The 18760-nt window shown below is 33.0% G+C and overlaps 1 protein-coding gene across 3 annotated transcripts in view; it reads left to right on the top strand.

Moving 5' to 3' along the window:
* HOOK3 (hook microtubule tethering protein 3) overlaps positions 1-18503 on the top strand; it is a 162601-nt gene extending 144098 nt beyond the window's left edge. For 2 of the 3 annotated variants that reach the window (XM_079140616.1, XM_079140617.1), the window contains exons 18-22: positions 3392-3474; positions 5509-5609; positions 6814-6918; positions 7082-7153; positions 10703-18503. In XM_079140616.1, coding sequence (XP_078996742.1) covers positions 3392-3474; positions 5509-5609; positions 6814-6918; positions 7082-7153; positions 10703-10843 — 502 coding nt within the window. In that variant the 3' untranslated portion in view covers positions 10844-18503. Of the gene's footprint in view, positions 1-3391; positions 3475-5508; positions 5610-6813; positions 6919-7081; positions 7154-10110; positions 10250-10702 lie in introns of all 3 variants that reach the window. The other variant, XM_079140618.1, reaches the window with a different exon arrangement.
* The last annotated feature ends 257 nt before the right edge of the window (positions 18504-18760 follow it).

The raw sequence follows: 18760 nt of genomic DNA, 5'->3' as shown, positions 1-18760 counted from the left end.
GTTTTAAAATATTAATATTTTCTCATACAGAAGAAATCTTCATCCATCTTTATCTGAGATTGGCCATGTCAGGAATATTTCATAGTTTTTCTCACACCTAGTAACAACTTTAATCCTTTCTCTTTTCTAACAAAACTCCTTAACAAACATTGAATATAGGGGTGACCATGAATTGGTAGCCTATGGAGTGTTATAATGTTTCACTATGCAGAACTGCTACAGAGGTACTTTTGACTTGTTCTACTATAATTGTAAAGAAATTCTGTTTGTCTGGAAGTTTAGCTCATGTTACCCAATTTGTTTTCTTTTGTTTTGTCTTAATGTGGGATATTCTTAGCACCTGAGACTTGTTAGAAAGTCTAAGAATAGGCAGATTTATGATGACTAGAAGAATAAAAAATATTACTTCTCAGCCTATTTGAGATTACCTAGAATGAGAATTTAGTACTGGATTCTTTTTTTTTTTTTTTTTTAATCCTATTCTTTTATGACTAAAACTGGAATACCTTATCATTTCATAAAACTAGTCTCTAACCATTGTTCTGTGTTCATTCATTTGCATGGTAAAAAACTTCATCAGAAAGGATGTATTTAGTGAAGATGGAGCCAATACTAGTTTTCCTATGGCTGCCATAACAAATTAATGCAAAATGATTGGATTAAAAAACAAATTATTTTTCAATTATAGAGACTACATGTATGAAGAAATCAAGGTGTCAGCAGTTGGGTTCCTTTTAGAGATTTTTAGGCAGAAGCTCTTCCTTGCCTGTCTTCTATCTACTTAAGCGCCAGCATTTCTTGGTGCTCCTTAAGTTGTGGATATATAGCTTTAATTTCTGTCTTTACGTACAGTTTTTTCTCTGTAGTTCCCTCATCCTGAGGGGAATACCTTCTAAGACCTCTAGCGGATCCCTGAAACTACAAATAGTTCTAAAGCCCATATATATATAATGTTGTTTAAAATATATATATATATATATATATATACACATATCTATGATAAAGTTTAATTAGTAAATTCGGCCAAGTAAGAAATTAGCAACAATGTTAAATTATAAAATGGAACAATTATAACATTATACTGTTGCATTGTCAGTGGATCTGATAACCAAGATGGTTACCAAATGACAAATAGCTGGGTATTATACACAGTGTGGATATACTGGACAAAGGGATGATTCACTTGCCAGGCAGGACATAGCAGGATTACTACTCAGGACAACATACAGTTTAAAACGTGTGAATTTTTTTATAGAATTTTCCATGAAATACTACTATAAGGACTACTATAAGTTTGTCTTTACATAATCTCCCTATAAGAACACCAGGGATTGGAGTTAGGGCCCACCCTCATTCAGTAGGACCTCTCTTAACTAAATTTACCAAGAGCCCTTCCAAATAATGCCACATTCACAGTAGAAGGCATTGGAACTTCAGATTATCTTTTTGGGTAAAACAGTTCAACCCACCACAGGGCCTCTATATGTGTCAAAAGATAGTCCATCTGGTACAAATTTAAAGCTACAGTGGAGATCATTTTAAACACAAAATCAAATTAGTAAAAATTTTAGATCAGACATAGTATTGCTAAAGATATTAAGCAATGATAATTCTCATTCACTGCTGTAGGAGTACACATTAGTAACAGTAAACTTGAACATGCACTTACTCTTTGAGATACCAGTTCCACTATATATATAATATTCTATACAAGTATATATATTCTATATATACATAACTATATATATACATTCCTAGATACATTGTTGTCCATGTGTACCAGGAGTCATGTCCATGAAATATGTGGAAGAATAAATATTACTTGTATTCATAGAAAAGTAGAAACAATACAAATGTCCACCAATTGGAAAATTATAGAATGAGATATATTCAAACAGTAGAATACCATTAGAGCAGTAAAAATGTATAAACTAGGACTGACATCAACTCAGTAAAATTTCAGTGAAAAATCTAAAAAGTCAGAACAATATGTGATTAAGTACAAAATTGACCAAAATAAGCAATGTGTTGCTTAGGAATTCCACAAAGGCAATAAAACCATAATGAAAATAATGAGAATGATTAAAATTCTGAATTTTGGAAAGAGAGAATACATATGACTTCTAAGGGTTTTGGATGATTTTTGGTTTTTAACCTAATAACATTGAGCTTAGTTTTAGTTTTTTATTCTTTAAACTCTGCATATTCTTATTGTATATGGTATACCTTCAAAATGCTATTCATTGAGAAAGAAAAGCTTTATTACAGTATTATGTGTGGGAAATATCAGAAATAGTCATAACAAAGTACACAGTTTTTATCAGTGATTTTCTGTGTCTTCCAATTTTTGCAGCCTTGCTTTTCCTATTCGTATAGTGCCACGCTAAACACTATAAAGGGAGAGTTTATACATAGTATACAAATACTAGGTAAAAAACTTGCTTTTGGGTAATTCTTTGTATTAGAATATAACCTATATTCAGTACAGTATACGTATACTAAGATCCTAAGTGTAGTTTGATGAATGTTTATATATATATGAAGGTAATTCTTATCTATATGTAGAATACGTCCAGCAATCCAAAACTTTACGGCATTTTCCCTCTCTGTTGATTGGTTACGTGAACAAATTAGCCATAATGATGATCTTTATCACCTTCCTTCAGATTTTGTTTTGTTTTGTTGTGGTTTTATTTGTTTTTCAGTTCTGGGATTAAATTCAGGGTGCTCTACCACTGAACTACATCCCCAGTCCTTTATATTTTATTTTGAGACAGGGTCTCTCTTGAGTTGCGTAGTCTGGCCTCAGTCTTAAAATACTCCTGCCTCAGCTTCCCAAGTTTCTGGGATTACAGACATGTGCCACTATGCCCAGCCCATTCATTAGTTTTGACACCTCTGAATTTCACATAAATGAAATTATACAGTATTAACCTTTGACTTCCTTTGTTCAATATTGTTCTGTGAAATCTGTTCATGTGGTTGCATATATCATAACTTCATTCTTTATTGATGTGTAGCATTCTTTCTGTTAATCCTTATTTTTAGAAATTCACTTTTTTTGCAATAAGATTTTTTATTGCAAAATCACTGCAAATTTTAAAAGTTAATTTTTATAATATCCTATTCCTGGAAAAAAAAAAAAGATCTCTATCCTCTTATACACATTCATGGAAAACAAATGACTACTATGTTAAATGAAAAAAAATTTGTTTCATTTTTACGTAGTTGTAAGATATTAATTCATGTTGATTTAGTCTTTTCATTTTTGTTTCATTGCACTTGTGTGCAATGCAAGTACATTCCAAGTATAAAGAATATAAATCTTTAAAGCAGATAAAGAAACACAGATACAGTAATAGGTGATACAGTGTCATATATTTTGTTGCAGAGAGAAGCTTCATGAAGCCAATAATGAATTGCAAAAGAAGAGAGCCATTATTGAAGATCTTGAGCCAAGATTTAACAACAGCTGTGAGTTTTTTCTAATTAACCTCACCCATATACTACTCAGTGATAATGAGTTTTTATAACTTGTTCTTTTAGAAATAAGCTATATTACCTATTCTTGCAATTAAAGAATTTCTCCATAGGAAATCTAGTGAAATCACAAACATCATTACCCTATGTACATGTATGATTACACAAATGGTGTGAATGTACATTGTGTACAACCATAGAAACGAAAGTTGTGCCCCATTTGTGTACAATGAATCAAAATGCAATTTGTAAAAAATAAAAATAAAATTAAAAAATAATAGTAATACTTTCCCCTATTTATAGAAAGAGTATATCATCTTTATGTCTTAAATTACTATACTTTTTTCTTTTTTTTATATTTTTTGTTCTAAAAAGTTATACATGACAGTACAATGCATTTTGACACATACATAAATGGAGTTTAACTTCTCATTCATCCGGTTGTACATTATGTAGAGTTATACACATTATATAATCATATATGCACATAGGTAATAATGTCCAATTCATTTTACTATCATTCCTACCCCCAACTAATTATACTTTTGAACTTTTCCTTAACTTTGTATTCTAATGAATATCAGATGAAGTTGGATATTTTTATAGCATGGTTGCATGTAAGTTAGCCAAACTTGTGTTTCCATTTGACATTTTTACATATAGATAGCTTGTCCTTATTCCTTTTTATGGAGGTGAGAAGATAGACTTTTACTTTTTCTTTTCTTTTTTTAATTAAAATATTTGTACCAACCATTTTAAGTGTACAGTTCAGTGAAATTCAGTACATTTACAGTGTTATGCAACTTTTACCACTACCTATCTTCAAAACTTTTTCATCATTCCAAACTGGAACTCCGTATGCATTAAATGATAACTTTCAATTGTTCCCTTTCTCTGGCCCTTGGTAACCACTATTTTACTTTCTGTCAGTTTGACTATTCTAGGTACTTCATATAAGTAGAATCATTATATTTATTCTTTTATGTCTGGCTTATTTCACTTTATGTTGTCACCATGTTGTAGAATGTATCAGAATTAAGGCCGACTATTATTACATTGTATGAATATACTACATTTTGTTTATTCATTCATCCATGAATGGACACTTTTTAATTTATACACTTCTATACTGGAGTTCTTGTTTATTTATAAGAAAAGTTTTTTGAAACCAGGAATGGAACCACCATATGACTCAGCTGTCCCACTCCTTGGTATTTATCCAAAAGAAAGAAAATCAGCTTACTGAGGTGCTATAGCCACATATAGCAGTACAGTATATACAATATATGTACATGTATAGCAGTACAATTCACAACATCCAAATTATGGAATCAGCTCAGATGCCCATCAATAGATTAATGAATTAAGAAAATGTCATATCTATACATAATGAAGTTTTACTTAGCCACGAAGAAGAATGTGGAAGCTAGAACAAAATAAGGGAAAGAAGGTGGGTGGTAAGTGGGTGGCTGGATCAAATATCATAAAGAATTGGGAGAATCAGTGGGGTAGAAAAAGGAGATCAGTAGGGAGAGAAGAGGGGTAGGAAAGGGAAGGAAATGTGAAAAAAATTTAGCAAAATCATTTTATATGCATATGTAAATATACTATAGGGAATTTCAACTTTAATATATGTAGAAAGCACTAATAAAAAGTAATGAATGAAAGATTAGGAGAGTAGAGGAAGGAGAATAGGGAGAGGGAGGAAGAGAGGAAAAGGGGGTGGAACAGGGACTAAAATGAGTAAATCAAATTCTGTGCATGAATGATTTGGTCAGAGTGAACCCAACAACTTTGTATAACTATAGTTCTAATAAAAAAGAAAAGCTTTCTGAGATTTATTTTTATACACATACATACACAGACATATATATGTTTATATAGATATTTTATAATTTTTTTTAAAAGAAAATCATGTACAGGCATAGACTAAACAGTTCCTCAGGGTTACTAGTTATTATTAATTTGTCATTAAAATATTTTTTAAATTGTTATAATCTAAACTTTTTCCCACTATCTCATCTGCAGCCTTAAAAATTGAAGAGTTACAAGAAGCATTACGGAAAAAAGAAGAGGAAATGAAGCAAATGGAAGAACGATATAAAAAATATTTAGAGAAAGCCAAAAGTGTAATTACTTTTTGATTATGATTCACTGAAGTCTTCAAATATAGTAAAATATGCTGACTGATCACATAGAGTTATCTGAACAAAATCTTTTATCAAAGAGCCTGACCAAGAAGTAATGATCGAGCTAGGGCGGTGGCACACACCTGTAATCCCAGCAGCTCAGGAAGCTAAGGCAGGAGGATTTCAAGTTTAAAGCCAGCCTCAGGAACAGTGAGGTGCTAAGCAATTCAGTGAGACCCTGTCTGTAAATAAAATAGAAAAAAAAGGGCTGGGGTTATATGGCTCAGTGATTGTGTGCCCCTGAGTTAAATCCCTGGTATCAAAAAAAAAAAAAAAAAAAAAAGAGAAGTAGTAGTGATCAAAATAGGTCACTCCACAGATTAATTACTAATTATCAAGAAGAAAACATACCTTACAGAAGAAAAAAGTAGCAATCACTATCAACCAGTTATCAAAACTAAGAACATATGGTGGGCTAGGGTTATGACTCAGTGGTAGAGTGCTTGCCTAGCACATGTAAGGCACTGGGTATGATCCTCAGTACCACATAAAATAAATAAAGATATTGTGTTCATCTACAACTAATAAAAAAATATTAATGTACACTTAATAAAATATTTAAATATATATTTAATAAAACATAAAAATTAAAATATATATATATATGAAAAGAACACATGGTGCTACAGCCAAGCCTAGGTGCATCCTTATAGAGTATATCATTGTCTATAATGTTTAACTAGAACTTGAGCAATCTTCTAGACCTCCACATAGAGGAAATTGGTTATTGGAATAAGCTAAAGAACACCACCGGGAAACCATTTGGTAAATCTAGAATTGGGATAAAAGTCAGTGTCATGAAAAACAGAAATAGGAGTGGAATGTGATGCTATTCTGATGTAAAAGAGCCCCACAGGAACTGCCAGATGAAATGCATTTATTTATCTTTGGGTCCTGGATTTGGGGCAGAGAAAGTCATTTATGAGGGACATTTTGGGTACACTTACGGAAATGTATAGTTGGATCAAACAGTAACAGTTCATAGAATTGTTAATTTTCTGAGATGATAATACTGTTGTGATTGTGTAGGATATCTTTAAAGATATGTACATTGAGTATTTCCCCTGATTTTTTTTAATAGTTGCTTTTTTAGATATCACATTTATTGAAACTGTTTACATTTTTCTTTTATTACATTTTGCAGGTTATCCGTACCTTAGATCCTAAACAGAACCAAGGAGCAGCACCAGAAATACAAGCTCTTAAAAATCAACTCCAGGAAAGAGAACGACTATTCTACTCATTAGAGGTAGTCCTATACCGTGCAATAAAAAGCTGATTTTTTTTGATTCTTTATTTTCTGGAAGCCTTGCTATATTGTGCAGTTGTGTCTGTGGACTTAGTGTTATAAGTGTTGTGTTTTTACTGAATTATTTTAGATCTTTACATATTTACCTGTGCTTGTTCTTCAGAAAGAGTATGAGAAAACGAAGAGTCAAAGAGAGATGGAGGAGAAATACATTGTTAGTGCCTGGTACAATATGGTAAGGAAATAGCATCTCAGAACATAACTCAGAGTTTTATGAATATGCAGTATTTATCACATGGCCTTTACTGTAAAGTAATTCTACCAAAAGAATCTGAAAGTAATTGCTATGCTAACAAACACTAACAATATCATTGCTGCCCTTGGGATTGAAAAGCAGATATGGTAACCCGCCAAAACAGGGTTAGGGCATTTTGAAAACATCATTATCCCAAGAAAAAAGAAAGATAAATGTATAAATGTCCGTTTAATTTCTGTTCATCCAGGTCACTTATTGTAGGGAAAGGAACATTAATAATATCTAACCACAGATGCACTCGTTCTTCTGTGCTATTTCAGTACCTTTGCAGAATGATGCTTACATTGATAGCTTTTCTCAAAAGGTTTAGAGAGTGTTCACCACAGTGTCAGACTTTGAACCACTGAAAGTTTTGGGAAAGTGAATATTACAACATCTCACACACACCTATACATACACACCTATAACTATATTGCAGAAGAAAATAAATGCTCACCAGCATCTGATCTGGATATGAATAGCTATTAATTTTACAAAAGGCAGCACTTTTTCCTATACATTTTCCCCAGGCATTTTGTCTTCCTTTTCTTTTTAAAAGAAGAAATCAGCAACTCAGGAGACTGAGACAGGAAGATCACAAGTTCAAGGCCAGCCTCAGCAACTTAACATGGCCCTCAGCACTTAAGGAGACCCTGTCTCAACATTTAAAAAGATTAAAAAAAATTTTTTTAAAGGCTGGGAATGTAGTTCAGTAGTAAAGTGCCCTGGGTTAAATTTCCAGAACAAAAAAAAAGATGAAGAAGACCAAAAAAAATTATTTTGGATTTATAATATTATTATTATTATTAACAAATATAATTTCTCAAAATGTAAATTTTAAAAAAGAAGCTAGACATCATGGGTCATACATATAATCTTGGCTACTAGGGAGACTGAGGCAAGAGGATCGCAAGTCCAAGGCCAGCTTGGGCAACCTGCAGAGGCCATATCTCAAAATTAAATTAAAAGCGCTGGAACTGGGCATAATGGCACATGCCTGTAATTCACCACCCTAGGAAGCTAAGGCAGGAAGATCTCAAGTTCAAGGCCAGCCTTAGCAACTCAGTGAGACTTTCAGCAACTTAATAGGACCCTGTCTCAAAAAGAACTGGAAATGTAGCACAGTGGTAAAGCACCACTGGGTTCATTCTCCAGTACCAAAATAATAATAATAAAAATGAAAGTTTTGGGAATGTAGCTCAATGGTAGACTGTTACCTAGAATGTGTAAGGCCCTATGTCCAATCCCCAGTATCACAAAGGAAAGAAACAATAAGCAGATTCTCTGGGAATTAATCCTTTCACTGTTCTCTTTATCTTCTCTGAAGCTTAGTTAGTTTTCTTATTCTTGTAGCTCAGCACTTCAAAGCTCATTAATAATTTCATATTTATAATTGATTTTTGTAACTTCACATATTGTTTCTTATGGAACCAAATTTATTCTGTGACGTGCCACTGAAGAATAGGCTTAGGGCCGGGGCTGTGGCTCAGTGGTAGAGTGCTTACCTAGTATGTGTGAGGCACTGAGTTTGATTCTTAGCACCACATATAATAAACAAATAAAATAAAGGTCTATCAACATCTAAAAAACAAAAATTAAAAAAAAAAAAGAATAGGCCTAGTTTTTAACTCTTCAGAGAATAAAAGAGTAACTCCAAATAGACTCAACAAAGGTTATGTTCAGATAAATAACCAGCAACAGCATCATGCTTATATTCGGAAAGTCCTGTATCTCAGACAACTTAAATGGAAATGAAGATGGTGAGTGCTGGAAAAAAGTATTAAATAGCTCAAAGAATAGCTTTGTGATAAATAGTGAGATCTTCAATATGTGTGAAGAATTTGAATAAATTGCTTGAAATGTGAAAGTGAAAAAATTAGAGTATTTTAAATAAAATGTAATTTCAGCATATGTAGCCAAAATTAATCAAAGATTGTCAATAGATCTTGTCAATTTTATTCAAATCTTAAATACTTTTATTTTGAGTTAGAAAATCTGGATTTTTTTCTGGGTTTTCTCACTGGGATAATGTGTTGTATGTTTGGGTATATATGATAGACTGAAATTATACTTAAAATGTAAAGCTACAATCAGATTTTTCCTAGAAGCTAAACTAGTAATAGGAAGACTTATCTTCTAGTCTTCTGTGTATTGTTATTTCTTTCTTGTCAAACTACTTATTCCCATCAGTTTTCCTATATCTAGTCATTGGTGAGATTAACCAACAGTTCTTCATTCTTAAGGTTTCTCTGGCTAAGGTTCTTTGTTTTGTTATCAGAGTCCTATGCCAGAGGCTTGACTCTGGAAGTCCTATCCAAATGGAAAAAGTAATGGTGAAAAACAGGAAAGGAACTTTAATCAGTATTACTATACCAGCAAGATAAGGGAAACATTTCCAGTTCTGTCTTTGGTGGATACTGACTTAAGCTTCCAAACTGTATAGACCAAGGGGCCTAGTAGTATGCCTAGTCAAGTAGTCTTGGTCAAATGATAGTCTGATTGATCATTACCTCAGGATTGGTCAGGTGGGACCTTGTTGGTGACAATAAAAAAGTTGCTGTTGGCTGGGGGGATAGTTTGATTCATCACAAGGTGGTTCCTGGATCTCAAGGGACTTATTCAGAGCAAAGAGGGCAGATGCAAAATGGAGGAAGAGATGCCAAGTTTTTCACTGTTTGCAGGCGCATGTGAAGCATCCTTGTTAATAATCAGTTTATAAAAAAGAATACCAACCAACATTGCTTTTCTCCTCATTTACTTGCAGATCTGCTGTTAGTAAAGTAGTGCTATAATTATCATTGTTATTCTTCCTCATTATGGGAGCATTCTGGAGGTCTCCTCCCTCCTTTTTAAGGTGCTCTGAGCCAGGCAATTGTGCCTTCTCTCTCTGTTCTAAGGTAGTAGGAGGTGATCCTTCTGTCTTCAAGAGAGACTCCCTTACTCTTTGTTGGGCCCTCTGTTTGGGCTCTCAGGAACATTTCTTAATTTGTTTTGGGAATACACGTCTGCTTTGAAGTGAAGAAAAACAGCTTGGTGGTATGTATAATGCCTAGTGTGCCTTTCCATCTCAAGAAATAAGTGCATCTGTGTTTTTCCTTTCTAAAAAAGCTGTGTGATTTCCATAACTCTTGTGAATCAACTGCTCCTAATCAATTGTACTTTATTTCTTGGAAAATCACTTTATGCATTTAATTTGAAAGGGAATTGTGATTAAATATGGGGAATATATTCCAAAAATTTGTCTCCATTATCTATTGTTTTGGTAATTGTGAATTGAGAAAATTAAGCCTTAATTTCTCCAAAAGAAGATTTCTACTTGTTAGAACTAAAACGCCTCTGTCAGATTTTAATCTGAGTAGAATTAATATTCCTAACTCTGCTTTATGTTGCAATGTTATAAATTCTGCATGATGAGATTTTTTTGTGTGTGTATGTGAGTGTATGCCAATATTTTTTCATTAACTATTATTTTTTTTTTTTATGTTCTAGGGAATGACTCTGCACAAAAAGGCTGCTGAAGATAGGCTGGCTAGTACAGGTTCAGGGCAGTCATTTCTAGCTAGGCAAAGACAAGCAACCAGCACAAGAAGATCTTATCCAGGCCATGTTCAACCAGCCACAGCAAGGTAGAAAAGTCTTGTCATTAGAAATAAAAAGCAACCTGCATCGAAAGCATACTTCTGTTACATATAATGACATTTCAGGAAATTCAGCCAGCTTACTTTTTGTTTCTCTTCTATGTCAATATTTAGTGTTTGTCATTTGAGGACTTTTCCTCTCTTAGATCTTTCTTTTAGTTTCTTTGTCCTTTATTTTGTAGTCTTTTAAGTTCCTTTTAATGTGCCAAAAATTTGTAAATGTCCAATTAAAAGTGTTGTATAATAGTGTAATACTTTTCTTTGTATGAAAATGTCCTCTTCCCCAATGGTGTAGGCTTTGTATGAATTAGATTTTCTGCCAATAATTGATATACAATTTATATTCTTTATTGTGCCTATGTGTTATCATGCTTTATAAGAATGTCTTTGTTTAAAGGGAATTAATCTTTTTATGATGTATTAATCTGTGTTTTCAATTGTTTTCCAAATGCACTTCAAATAACTTGCGTATTTACTACACAAAATAGTTGGCAAGTGCACTTTTTGCAAAGACTTACACATTGGCAGAGGTGCTAATCAGATCTTACTTGAGGCACCTGGCAGAATTAGAAGAGAAAAATGAATTTTCACATTGTTTTATAGGAAATTAAATTTGTTCAAAGATTTGGAGACAATTTTTAAATATGTAAAATTTCCTTATTTCCTGCTATCTTGTTTGCTGGCAGAAGTAAATGCATTGGTGAGGTTATTTTAGGAGAGATTAACAGAAGAAAAAAATGACACAGTATATTTTTTTTTCTTGCTTTGAAATATCTTAGGATCAAATTCTAGCCATTGCTTGACTTTATACTTTCAATTGCTCTCCATATCGGAAAGATTTATTTTTCATATACTTACAAGTAATACGTAGCCTTACCTTTTGGGCAGTTCGTTGATTTGTGCCTCATTTGTGTTACTTCTTCCTTTATATAAACCCTCTATTTCTCAATAATTTCTGATACTTAACATCTTAATATCATTCATTAAGATCAGTAAGTGACTTCTTCTATGTAATATTATCACAGATCTCTCTACATTTTTTCTTAAATCTATCTACTAGTCAGGAATTTGTTACTGAATAGATTTTCTTGGGTATTTGGTTGCCTCAAAGTGCTTACATTATAAACCACATTTTCTTTACCTTGATGAATGACTGTCAAGTAATCATTGTAAAGCACTTTTGTTTCTATAAGGTGCTATATAAATGCAAGATAGCATTCATTTGAAAATGAAATGCCTTCTGTTTAACTTTTTCCACATTAATTTGTATAAGTATTTGGTCCCAAATTGTATTTGACTTCCCCTCCAGCCTTTTTCTTGCACCATAGCACATTTTTCTTAAAGCAAAAATTTCTGAAATTAGATCAGGATTTTTTTGTTTGTTTTTAGACAGGTCACCTAATAGGAGGATATTATTTCATGTACTCTGTATTTGGAAGTTCAGGTTTCATTTAATTTCATGTATCAAATACAAGTAAGAAACTTTAAATGAAGTTCAGTTAGGACTTTAGAAACTATATTTAAGTGTTTGGTTTTTCAACCCTTCATCTTTTAAAAGAAAGGACCTCGTTCAGAAATCATTCTTGAAGATAGATATTAGAACATATACAGAAACAACACCATGCATTGTGCAGGTTTGTTTTGTTTTTCTTCTTTTTTTTTACATTATGTGCCTAAGTCTGACCATAGTTGAATGCTTGTGCCTCAGACGAGTATAAAGCAGCAAGAATCAGTAATAATGGAGAGAGCCAAGTGAATAGAATATATTGAAGGATTTTAGTCTACACAGCCTGGTCAATAGATCAAATCCTTTATTTATTTATTTATTTTTAAAGACAGGGTCTTGCTATGTTACCCTGGTCAGCCTCTAACCCTTGGGCTCAGGTAATCCTCTGTCCTTTGCCTTGGCCTCCAAAGTGCTGATACTACAGGTGTCGACAGGACAGCTGCTAATGTATCAGATTTTGACAACAGAATATTAAAAACCACTTGAGATGGTTCTCACCCCTACCTTTATTTCAGAAATAACATAAACATTCTACATTTTTTTTTGAGGTGGGGGTGGTATCAAGGGTTGAACTCAGGAGACCCCTGCCACTCAGCTACATTTCCAGCCCTTTTTATTTTTTATTTTGAGACAGGGTCTCACTAAGTTGCTTAGGGCATTGCTGAGTTTCTGAGACTGTGATCTCAGAAACTTGTGATCTTCCTGCCTCAGCCTCACATGTCACTGGAATTTACAGACATGTGCCACCCACCCAGCCCAGCCACTTTTAAAAACAAATTAGGACTAATAAACATACTGACTTGGAACCCTTAAAGATATGTTAATTGCTTTCATAAGTTTATCAACTTTTTAATGTATATTTTTCCTGTAATAAATAATTAAATTAAAAACAAATTAGGGGGTAGCTGGGGAGATAGCTCAGTTGGTAGAGTGCTTGCTTTATAAGCACAAGGCCCTGGGTTCGATCCCCAGCACCCCCCTCCCCCCAAAAAAAAAGGACATGAACACTAACATTGGCAATTAAAATTATTGGTATATTATTTATGCAAAATAAAGCAGATGAAAATGAGACCCTGAACTTCCCATTAAGTGAGTTCTATCTGTGAGGTGACAGTACTAATCTCTTACCCACCCAACTACCCAGATGTTTTTCTCAGAATGGGTTGGAAAGACATGAAACTTTTAGAAGGAAATTTTATTTCTGATTTTCTTCAGCATCTGTTATATAGCAGGCTTTTATAAGAAATGGTACCTAAATATAATTTAGGTTTCAGAAAGCCAATAATAAACATTAACTATGACAGTAGCAACTCATATTTCCTGTCCAGTTTTGGACAGAAATCTGACATTTCTATTTCTCAAGTCATTATCATTTTCTCAGGTGGTTTGTGGTGATGCATGGTCTTTCCAGATGTTAAGGGACTTTAGGAGGGCACGGTGGCACACACTTATAATCCCAGCGACTCAGGATGCTGAGGCAGGAGAATCACAAGTTCAAAGCCAGCCTCAGCAACTTAACAAGACCCCATCTCAAAAAAAAAAAAAAAAAAAAAAAAGGACAGGACAGGATGTGGCTCAGTGGCAGTGGTTGAGCACCCCTGGATTCAATCCCTGACACAAAAATAAAGAGAGACTTCAGGGGCTTGATCTAGGTGTGAGTTATGCTGAGCTATATTTTCTTGCATCCAGTAGCTTTGTGAAGCCATCATGTTTGTGTACATTGAGGAACTGCATTAGGTCAGTTTGAGCTGTCACCACAGCTTCCAAATTCTTATAAACAAAAGGCCTATTTTCTGTGCTCCTCCTAAGCAAGGTAAGAAAATACAAAGTAAATAACTAAAAAATATTAACATTTATGTTCCATAGTGTGTGTTTAAGTATGTGTTTATAATAGGAAACAAATCCAGTCAATATAATACTTTATATGTCTAAAATGAAAATCAATAGTACAGTTATACATATTTTCAAAGAACTTTCAAAATCTAGATCATATCTTTTTTACCATTTGTCTAACTACTTGATAATAACCAAAAAAGAAGTCCCTAAATGAAAGACCCAGATTCCAAAATTTATCAAGATTAAATTATTTCTATTAGCTATGTTAGCCTGGCAAAATTGGCTTAATGAGATGATTAGATTATAATAATGTGGTCTTTATTTTCTTGAAGTTTTATTTAGTTAATATAATTAAAACAATTGTACAAAATTAAGCTAAAGTTATTCAGTTAGAAATAAAGGTGCATTTCATTCTCACAAAGAAATGAAAATCTGTGCTGTGCAAATAGTTCAATAGTGAGGGATTGTTAAGTGAAAGATGAGTAAGATTGAAGAAAATATACATTTTATCTGTGAGCTACTTTACATTTTTTCAGTGACAGTTTAGTCTTGTTAATTAAGTAAACATAAAATAGTTTGGAGTGTCTCTTGTTCTCATGCAGGCATTCATCTATTGAAGTTTTAGTGGTAACACCATTTTTAAAACTTCAATTTTTATTCCCACCATGAGAATCACCTTAAAACAAAAATCTAAATTTCCAAAAATTCTCTGAATTCTCTGCATTTCATCTTTAGTTGTCCAGATCTCATATTCCAGGAATGTTACAGTTACATCCAGTTGGAAAATGTAAGATTGACTCAGCTAGTGGAAACCTAGCTAGTTTATAGCCATGTGGGCAAGAACATCTTTGAGCAAAGTGAGAGGATAATGCTTGGCATCTTGCTTTTTGCTCAGGTTGTAATAAGAACATTAATATCAAATGTCTTTTGTTGTCTACTCATTAAACTATGAAAGAATATTTTGAGTTTTTGTTTGTTGTATTGGTGCTGAGAATTGAATCCAGGACCTTGTGCATGTTAGGCAAATACTTAAACATTCAGTTGTACTCTATCCTATTTTGACTTTCTATTATTATGTGTAAAGGGATTTATTTTTTTGCCTCAAAAAGGTCATCAAACTAATTTAGCCTTGTACTTCTTAACAGTGACTGAAACTTACGTGATATCCTAAAATGAAAGAATGTACTGAAAAAATACAATGTACTACCAGACAAAAATTTAGAAAATAATTTTATCATTTAAAATTTTTTTTCTTTTATAAGTTAAAAGGGCTTCCCATTCAATATTCAATAAAGAAAATCTCTGCCAGGCATGGTAGAGGCAGCTGTAATACCAGCTACTCAGGAGGCTGAGGCAGGAGTATCACAAATTCAGGGCCAACCTGGACAATTCAGCAAGATTCTGTCCCAAAACTAAAAGAACTGGGTTTGTACTCTGTGCTAGAGAGCTTCCCTAGTAGCTCGATCCCTAGCACCACAAAAATTAAAAATAAAAATACAGATAATTTCTTTTCCTGTAATCCTATTAAAATGGTAGGTTATTTTAGTAGCTGACCAACCCAATTTCATTATATTTAGAAAGAAGTTTCAGAGCTTATTCTTAAAATAATTTGAGTATCATTTTTAAATTTCTTTTAGTTGTCAATGGACCTTTATTTTATTTATTTATTTATAATGGTGCTAAGGATCACCAAGGGCATCAAACATGCCAGGCAAACGCTCTACCACTGAGCCACACAGCCCCAGCCCTGATTTGAATATCTTATGTCATCAACTTTTTTATATTAGGCTAGTCTCAATGTATCTGTTATCTGATTTTTTTACTTTCTGTAAGAAATATTTAAGTAATTGTCATATGTTCACTTTATTGAAAAATTTAAAGATGTTTTATTGACCTATTTCTTATTAATAATGTTCTAAAGTTTTCAATACTGTTTAGTTCTCAAAAGCCTAGAGAACAAAATGATTTTCTACTGACACAGCTAATTTCTACCCCTCCTTATTCCCCCAAATTATGTATTACTATATAGCATCATTTTTATAAAATGAAGGACAGCACAAATGTGATGGCTTCCACTTCTAAAGCACTGATTATGTTCTTGGGAAGTACATACTGATAGTTCTTTTTATTTTTTAGTTGTACATAACATTAGAATTCATTCTGACATAATTTTTAAAAAATGGAATATAATTTGGTCTAATTCAGTGCTTCTGCTTTCCCTCCTCTCTAAGGCCCTCCCCATTCCCTTCCCTCTACTCTACTGATCTTTCTGTTATTTACTTGTAGTTTTGTTTTTTTTTTAATTAGTGCCTTGTCAACATATGTAAAGGTGAAATGCACTGTGTATATTCATATATGTACATAGGAAAGATAGGTCAGATTCACTCTACTGTTCTTCCCTTCTTCCATCCCTCCTTTCTCCCCCTCAATCCCTTCCTCTACTCTACTGATTTCGATGGAATCCCCCCTACGCTTTTTTTTTTTTTTTTTTAACTTTTTCCTTATTTTGGACAACATGTTGATTATTCTTCAGTTAATTATGCCTTTCATTAATCCAGTTCACATGTTTTTGAATAGAAAAACTCATAAACTCTAAATGTAATGTTGTATTTAAACATGAATATCCTTGGATTTTTCCCATTGCACTGAAAGAACAGAGAAGGGACATTATCTTGATGAACGAGTTTTGGAAATTGTGGAGAGTCCATAAGAGCTTCCTAATATAGATACGTACATACACACACAAACACACACACATAGATGTTAAGAATTACTTGCTGTCTCTTCAGTATTTTTTTTCTCATATTTTCTAATATTCTGTGAAGTTTGCATGTAGTATGCATGTGATGATAAAAATCAAAGGAAATAACAGATTTTTAAGGAAATCCATTCTAGAAAGTAGGATGGATATTGGGATAAAAATGGCCCAATTACTAACAAACGTAGAAGTACTAATACAACAAAAACTTACACTATCTTAACAAATGTTTCTGAAGTAATAGTTTACATAAAATCTGTCTTTATTGTGTAATTTGATAGAAGTTTAGACAAAAATTAATTTCATTTCTAATTGTCCTTCCCTTCATCAAGTATTAACCAGGCACATAATATAACTGTATATGTTTGTGATCAGTGGAGGGGAAAACACTTATTCTCATTTTGAGACCATTAAGCCATTACTAAGTCTAAGATAGTTATTTTAGACTATTAAAAATAGTATAATTTGATGAGATGAGAAAAAGATCTGTGGTGACTGAAAATCATGACCAACTTCCCAACAGTTATCTAGCTCTGCCATTTTTTTCTAGTTTACAAGCCATGGGCTTAATGTTATATCCTCCTTAATTATACATAGTAGTCCCACAAAAGATGATGTTTAATTAAAATGAAGGCCAAAGTAGACATTTCTAAAGACATTTAAAGTGAACCTTTATGTACCTAATACATTACCACCAGGCTGAAAATCAGGTATTTAGGGTCTGAGGATAAAGTCAGAGATGTCCAAAGCCTCAAAATTTTAGGCCCCAGGGGCAATCAAATCCTGAATGACATCTATTAGGAGCTGAAAAAAAGAAATATCATGAGAACTAACTCAAAAGTGATAGGGGCGGAAAAAAAAAAAAAAAAAAAACTTACCAAATCATGCTGAGGCTTTTGTGTAGACATAATGGAGGCTTCTGAGTAGGCTTTATCACTTGAGAGAGCTCTGAATTGACAAAAGAGAGTAATTAGTTTAGCAGGTATATTATAAAATTAATGAAAACCATGTTTGTATTTGATGTGTTTGTCAACCTATGGACAGTTGATTACTGTATATACATTCTGTAGTCTCTTTATTTTATGTATGTCAGTGTTAGAGACAAGTGTCTTAATATTATATACTATTATTCTGATCATTTATGTGTTATTTATACTTTACAGCACTTTACTAATATTAGGTAATTATTTGCCCTTTTCCCTTCTAATTTTTCTGTGGCATTTTCTATTAATATTTTAGTCAGGAATCTGAAGTTCTAAGTCTAGAAATCTGTAGCTGGGTTGGGTTACTGGGCATCGATTACTTTTTATATATCACATTAAAAAGCCTCTTTTAAAACATAACACCCTAAAACCAAAACATCTTAAATGCAAACACACTTAAAACGTTGTTTTCCAGAGTCTTATTAATATGAAAGTCTTCTGTTTAATCAGAAGACTTATCTTATTTGCCAGGTATAGTAATCCCAGCAATTTGGGAGGCTGAGGTAGGAGGATCACAAGTTCAAGGCCAGCCTCAGCAACTTAGCAATATCCTGTCTCAAAATAAAAAGGATTGGGGATGTATCTCAGTGATAAAGTGCCCCTGGGTTAAATCCCTAGTACTCACCCCACCAAAAAAAAACACAAATCTTCCCCTTTTGGGGAGGGAAGGGGCTGTCTCCTAATACAAATCTACAATGTCTCCCTAATTTTAATAGTTTTTTCATCATTTCAGATATCTAAAGGCAGGAGAAAGGAAGCCACTTTTTAGGAGCTGTCATATCAGAGAATCTGAAAAACAGTAGGGGAGACGTAATAGGAAAAAGC

This window comes from Sciurus vulgaris (assembly GCF_902686455.1).
Source record: "Sciurus vulgaris genome assembly, chromosome: 5".
NCBI classification, from domain to species: domain Eukaryota; kingdom Metazoa; phylum Chordata; class Mammalia; order Rodentia; family Sciuridae; genus Sciurus; species Sciurus vulgaris.
This window is presented reverse-complemented; position numbering and strand designations above follow the sequence as displayed.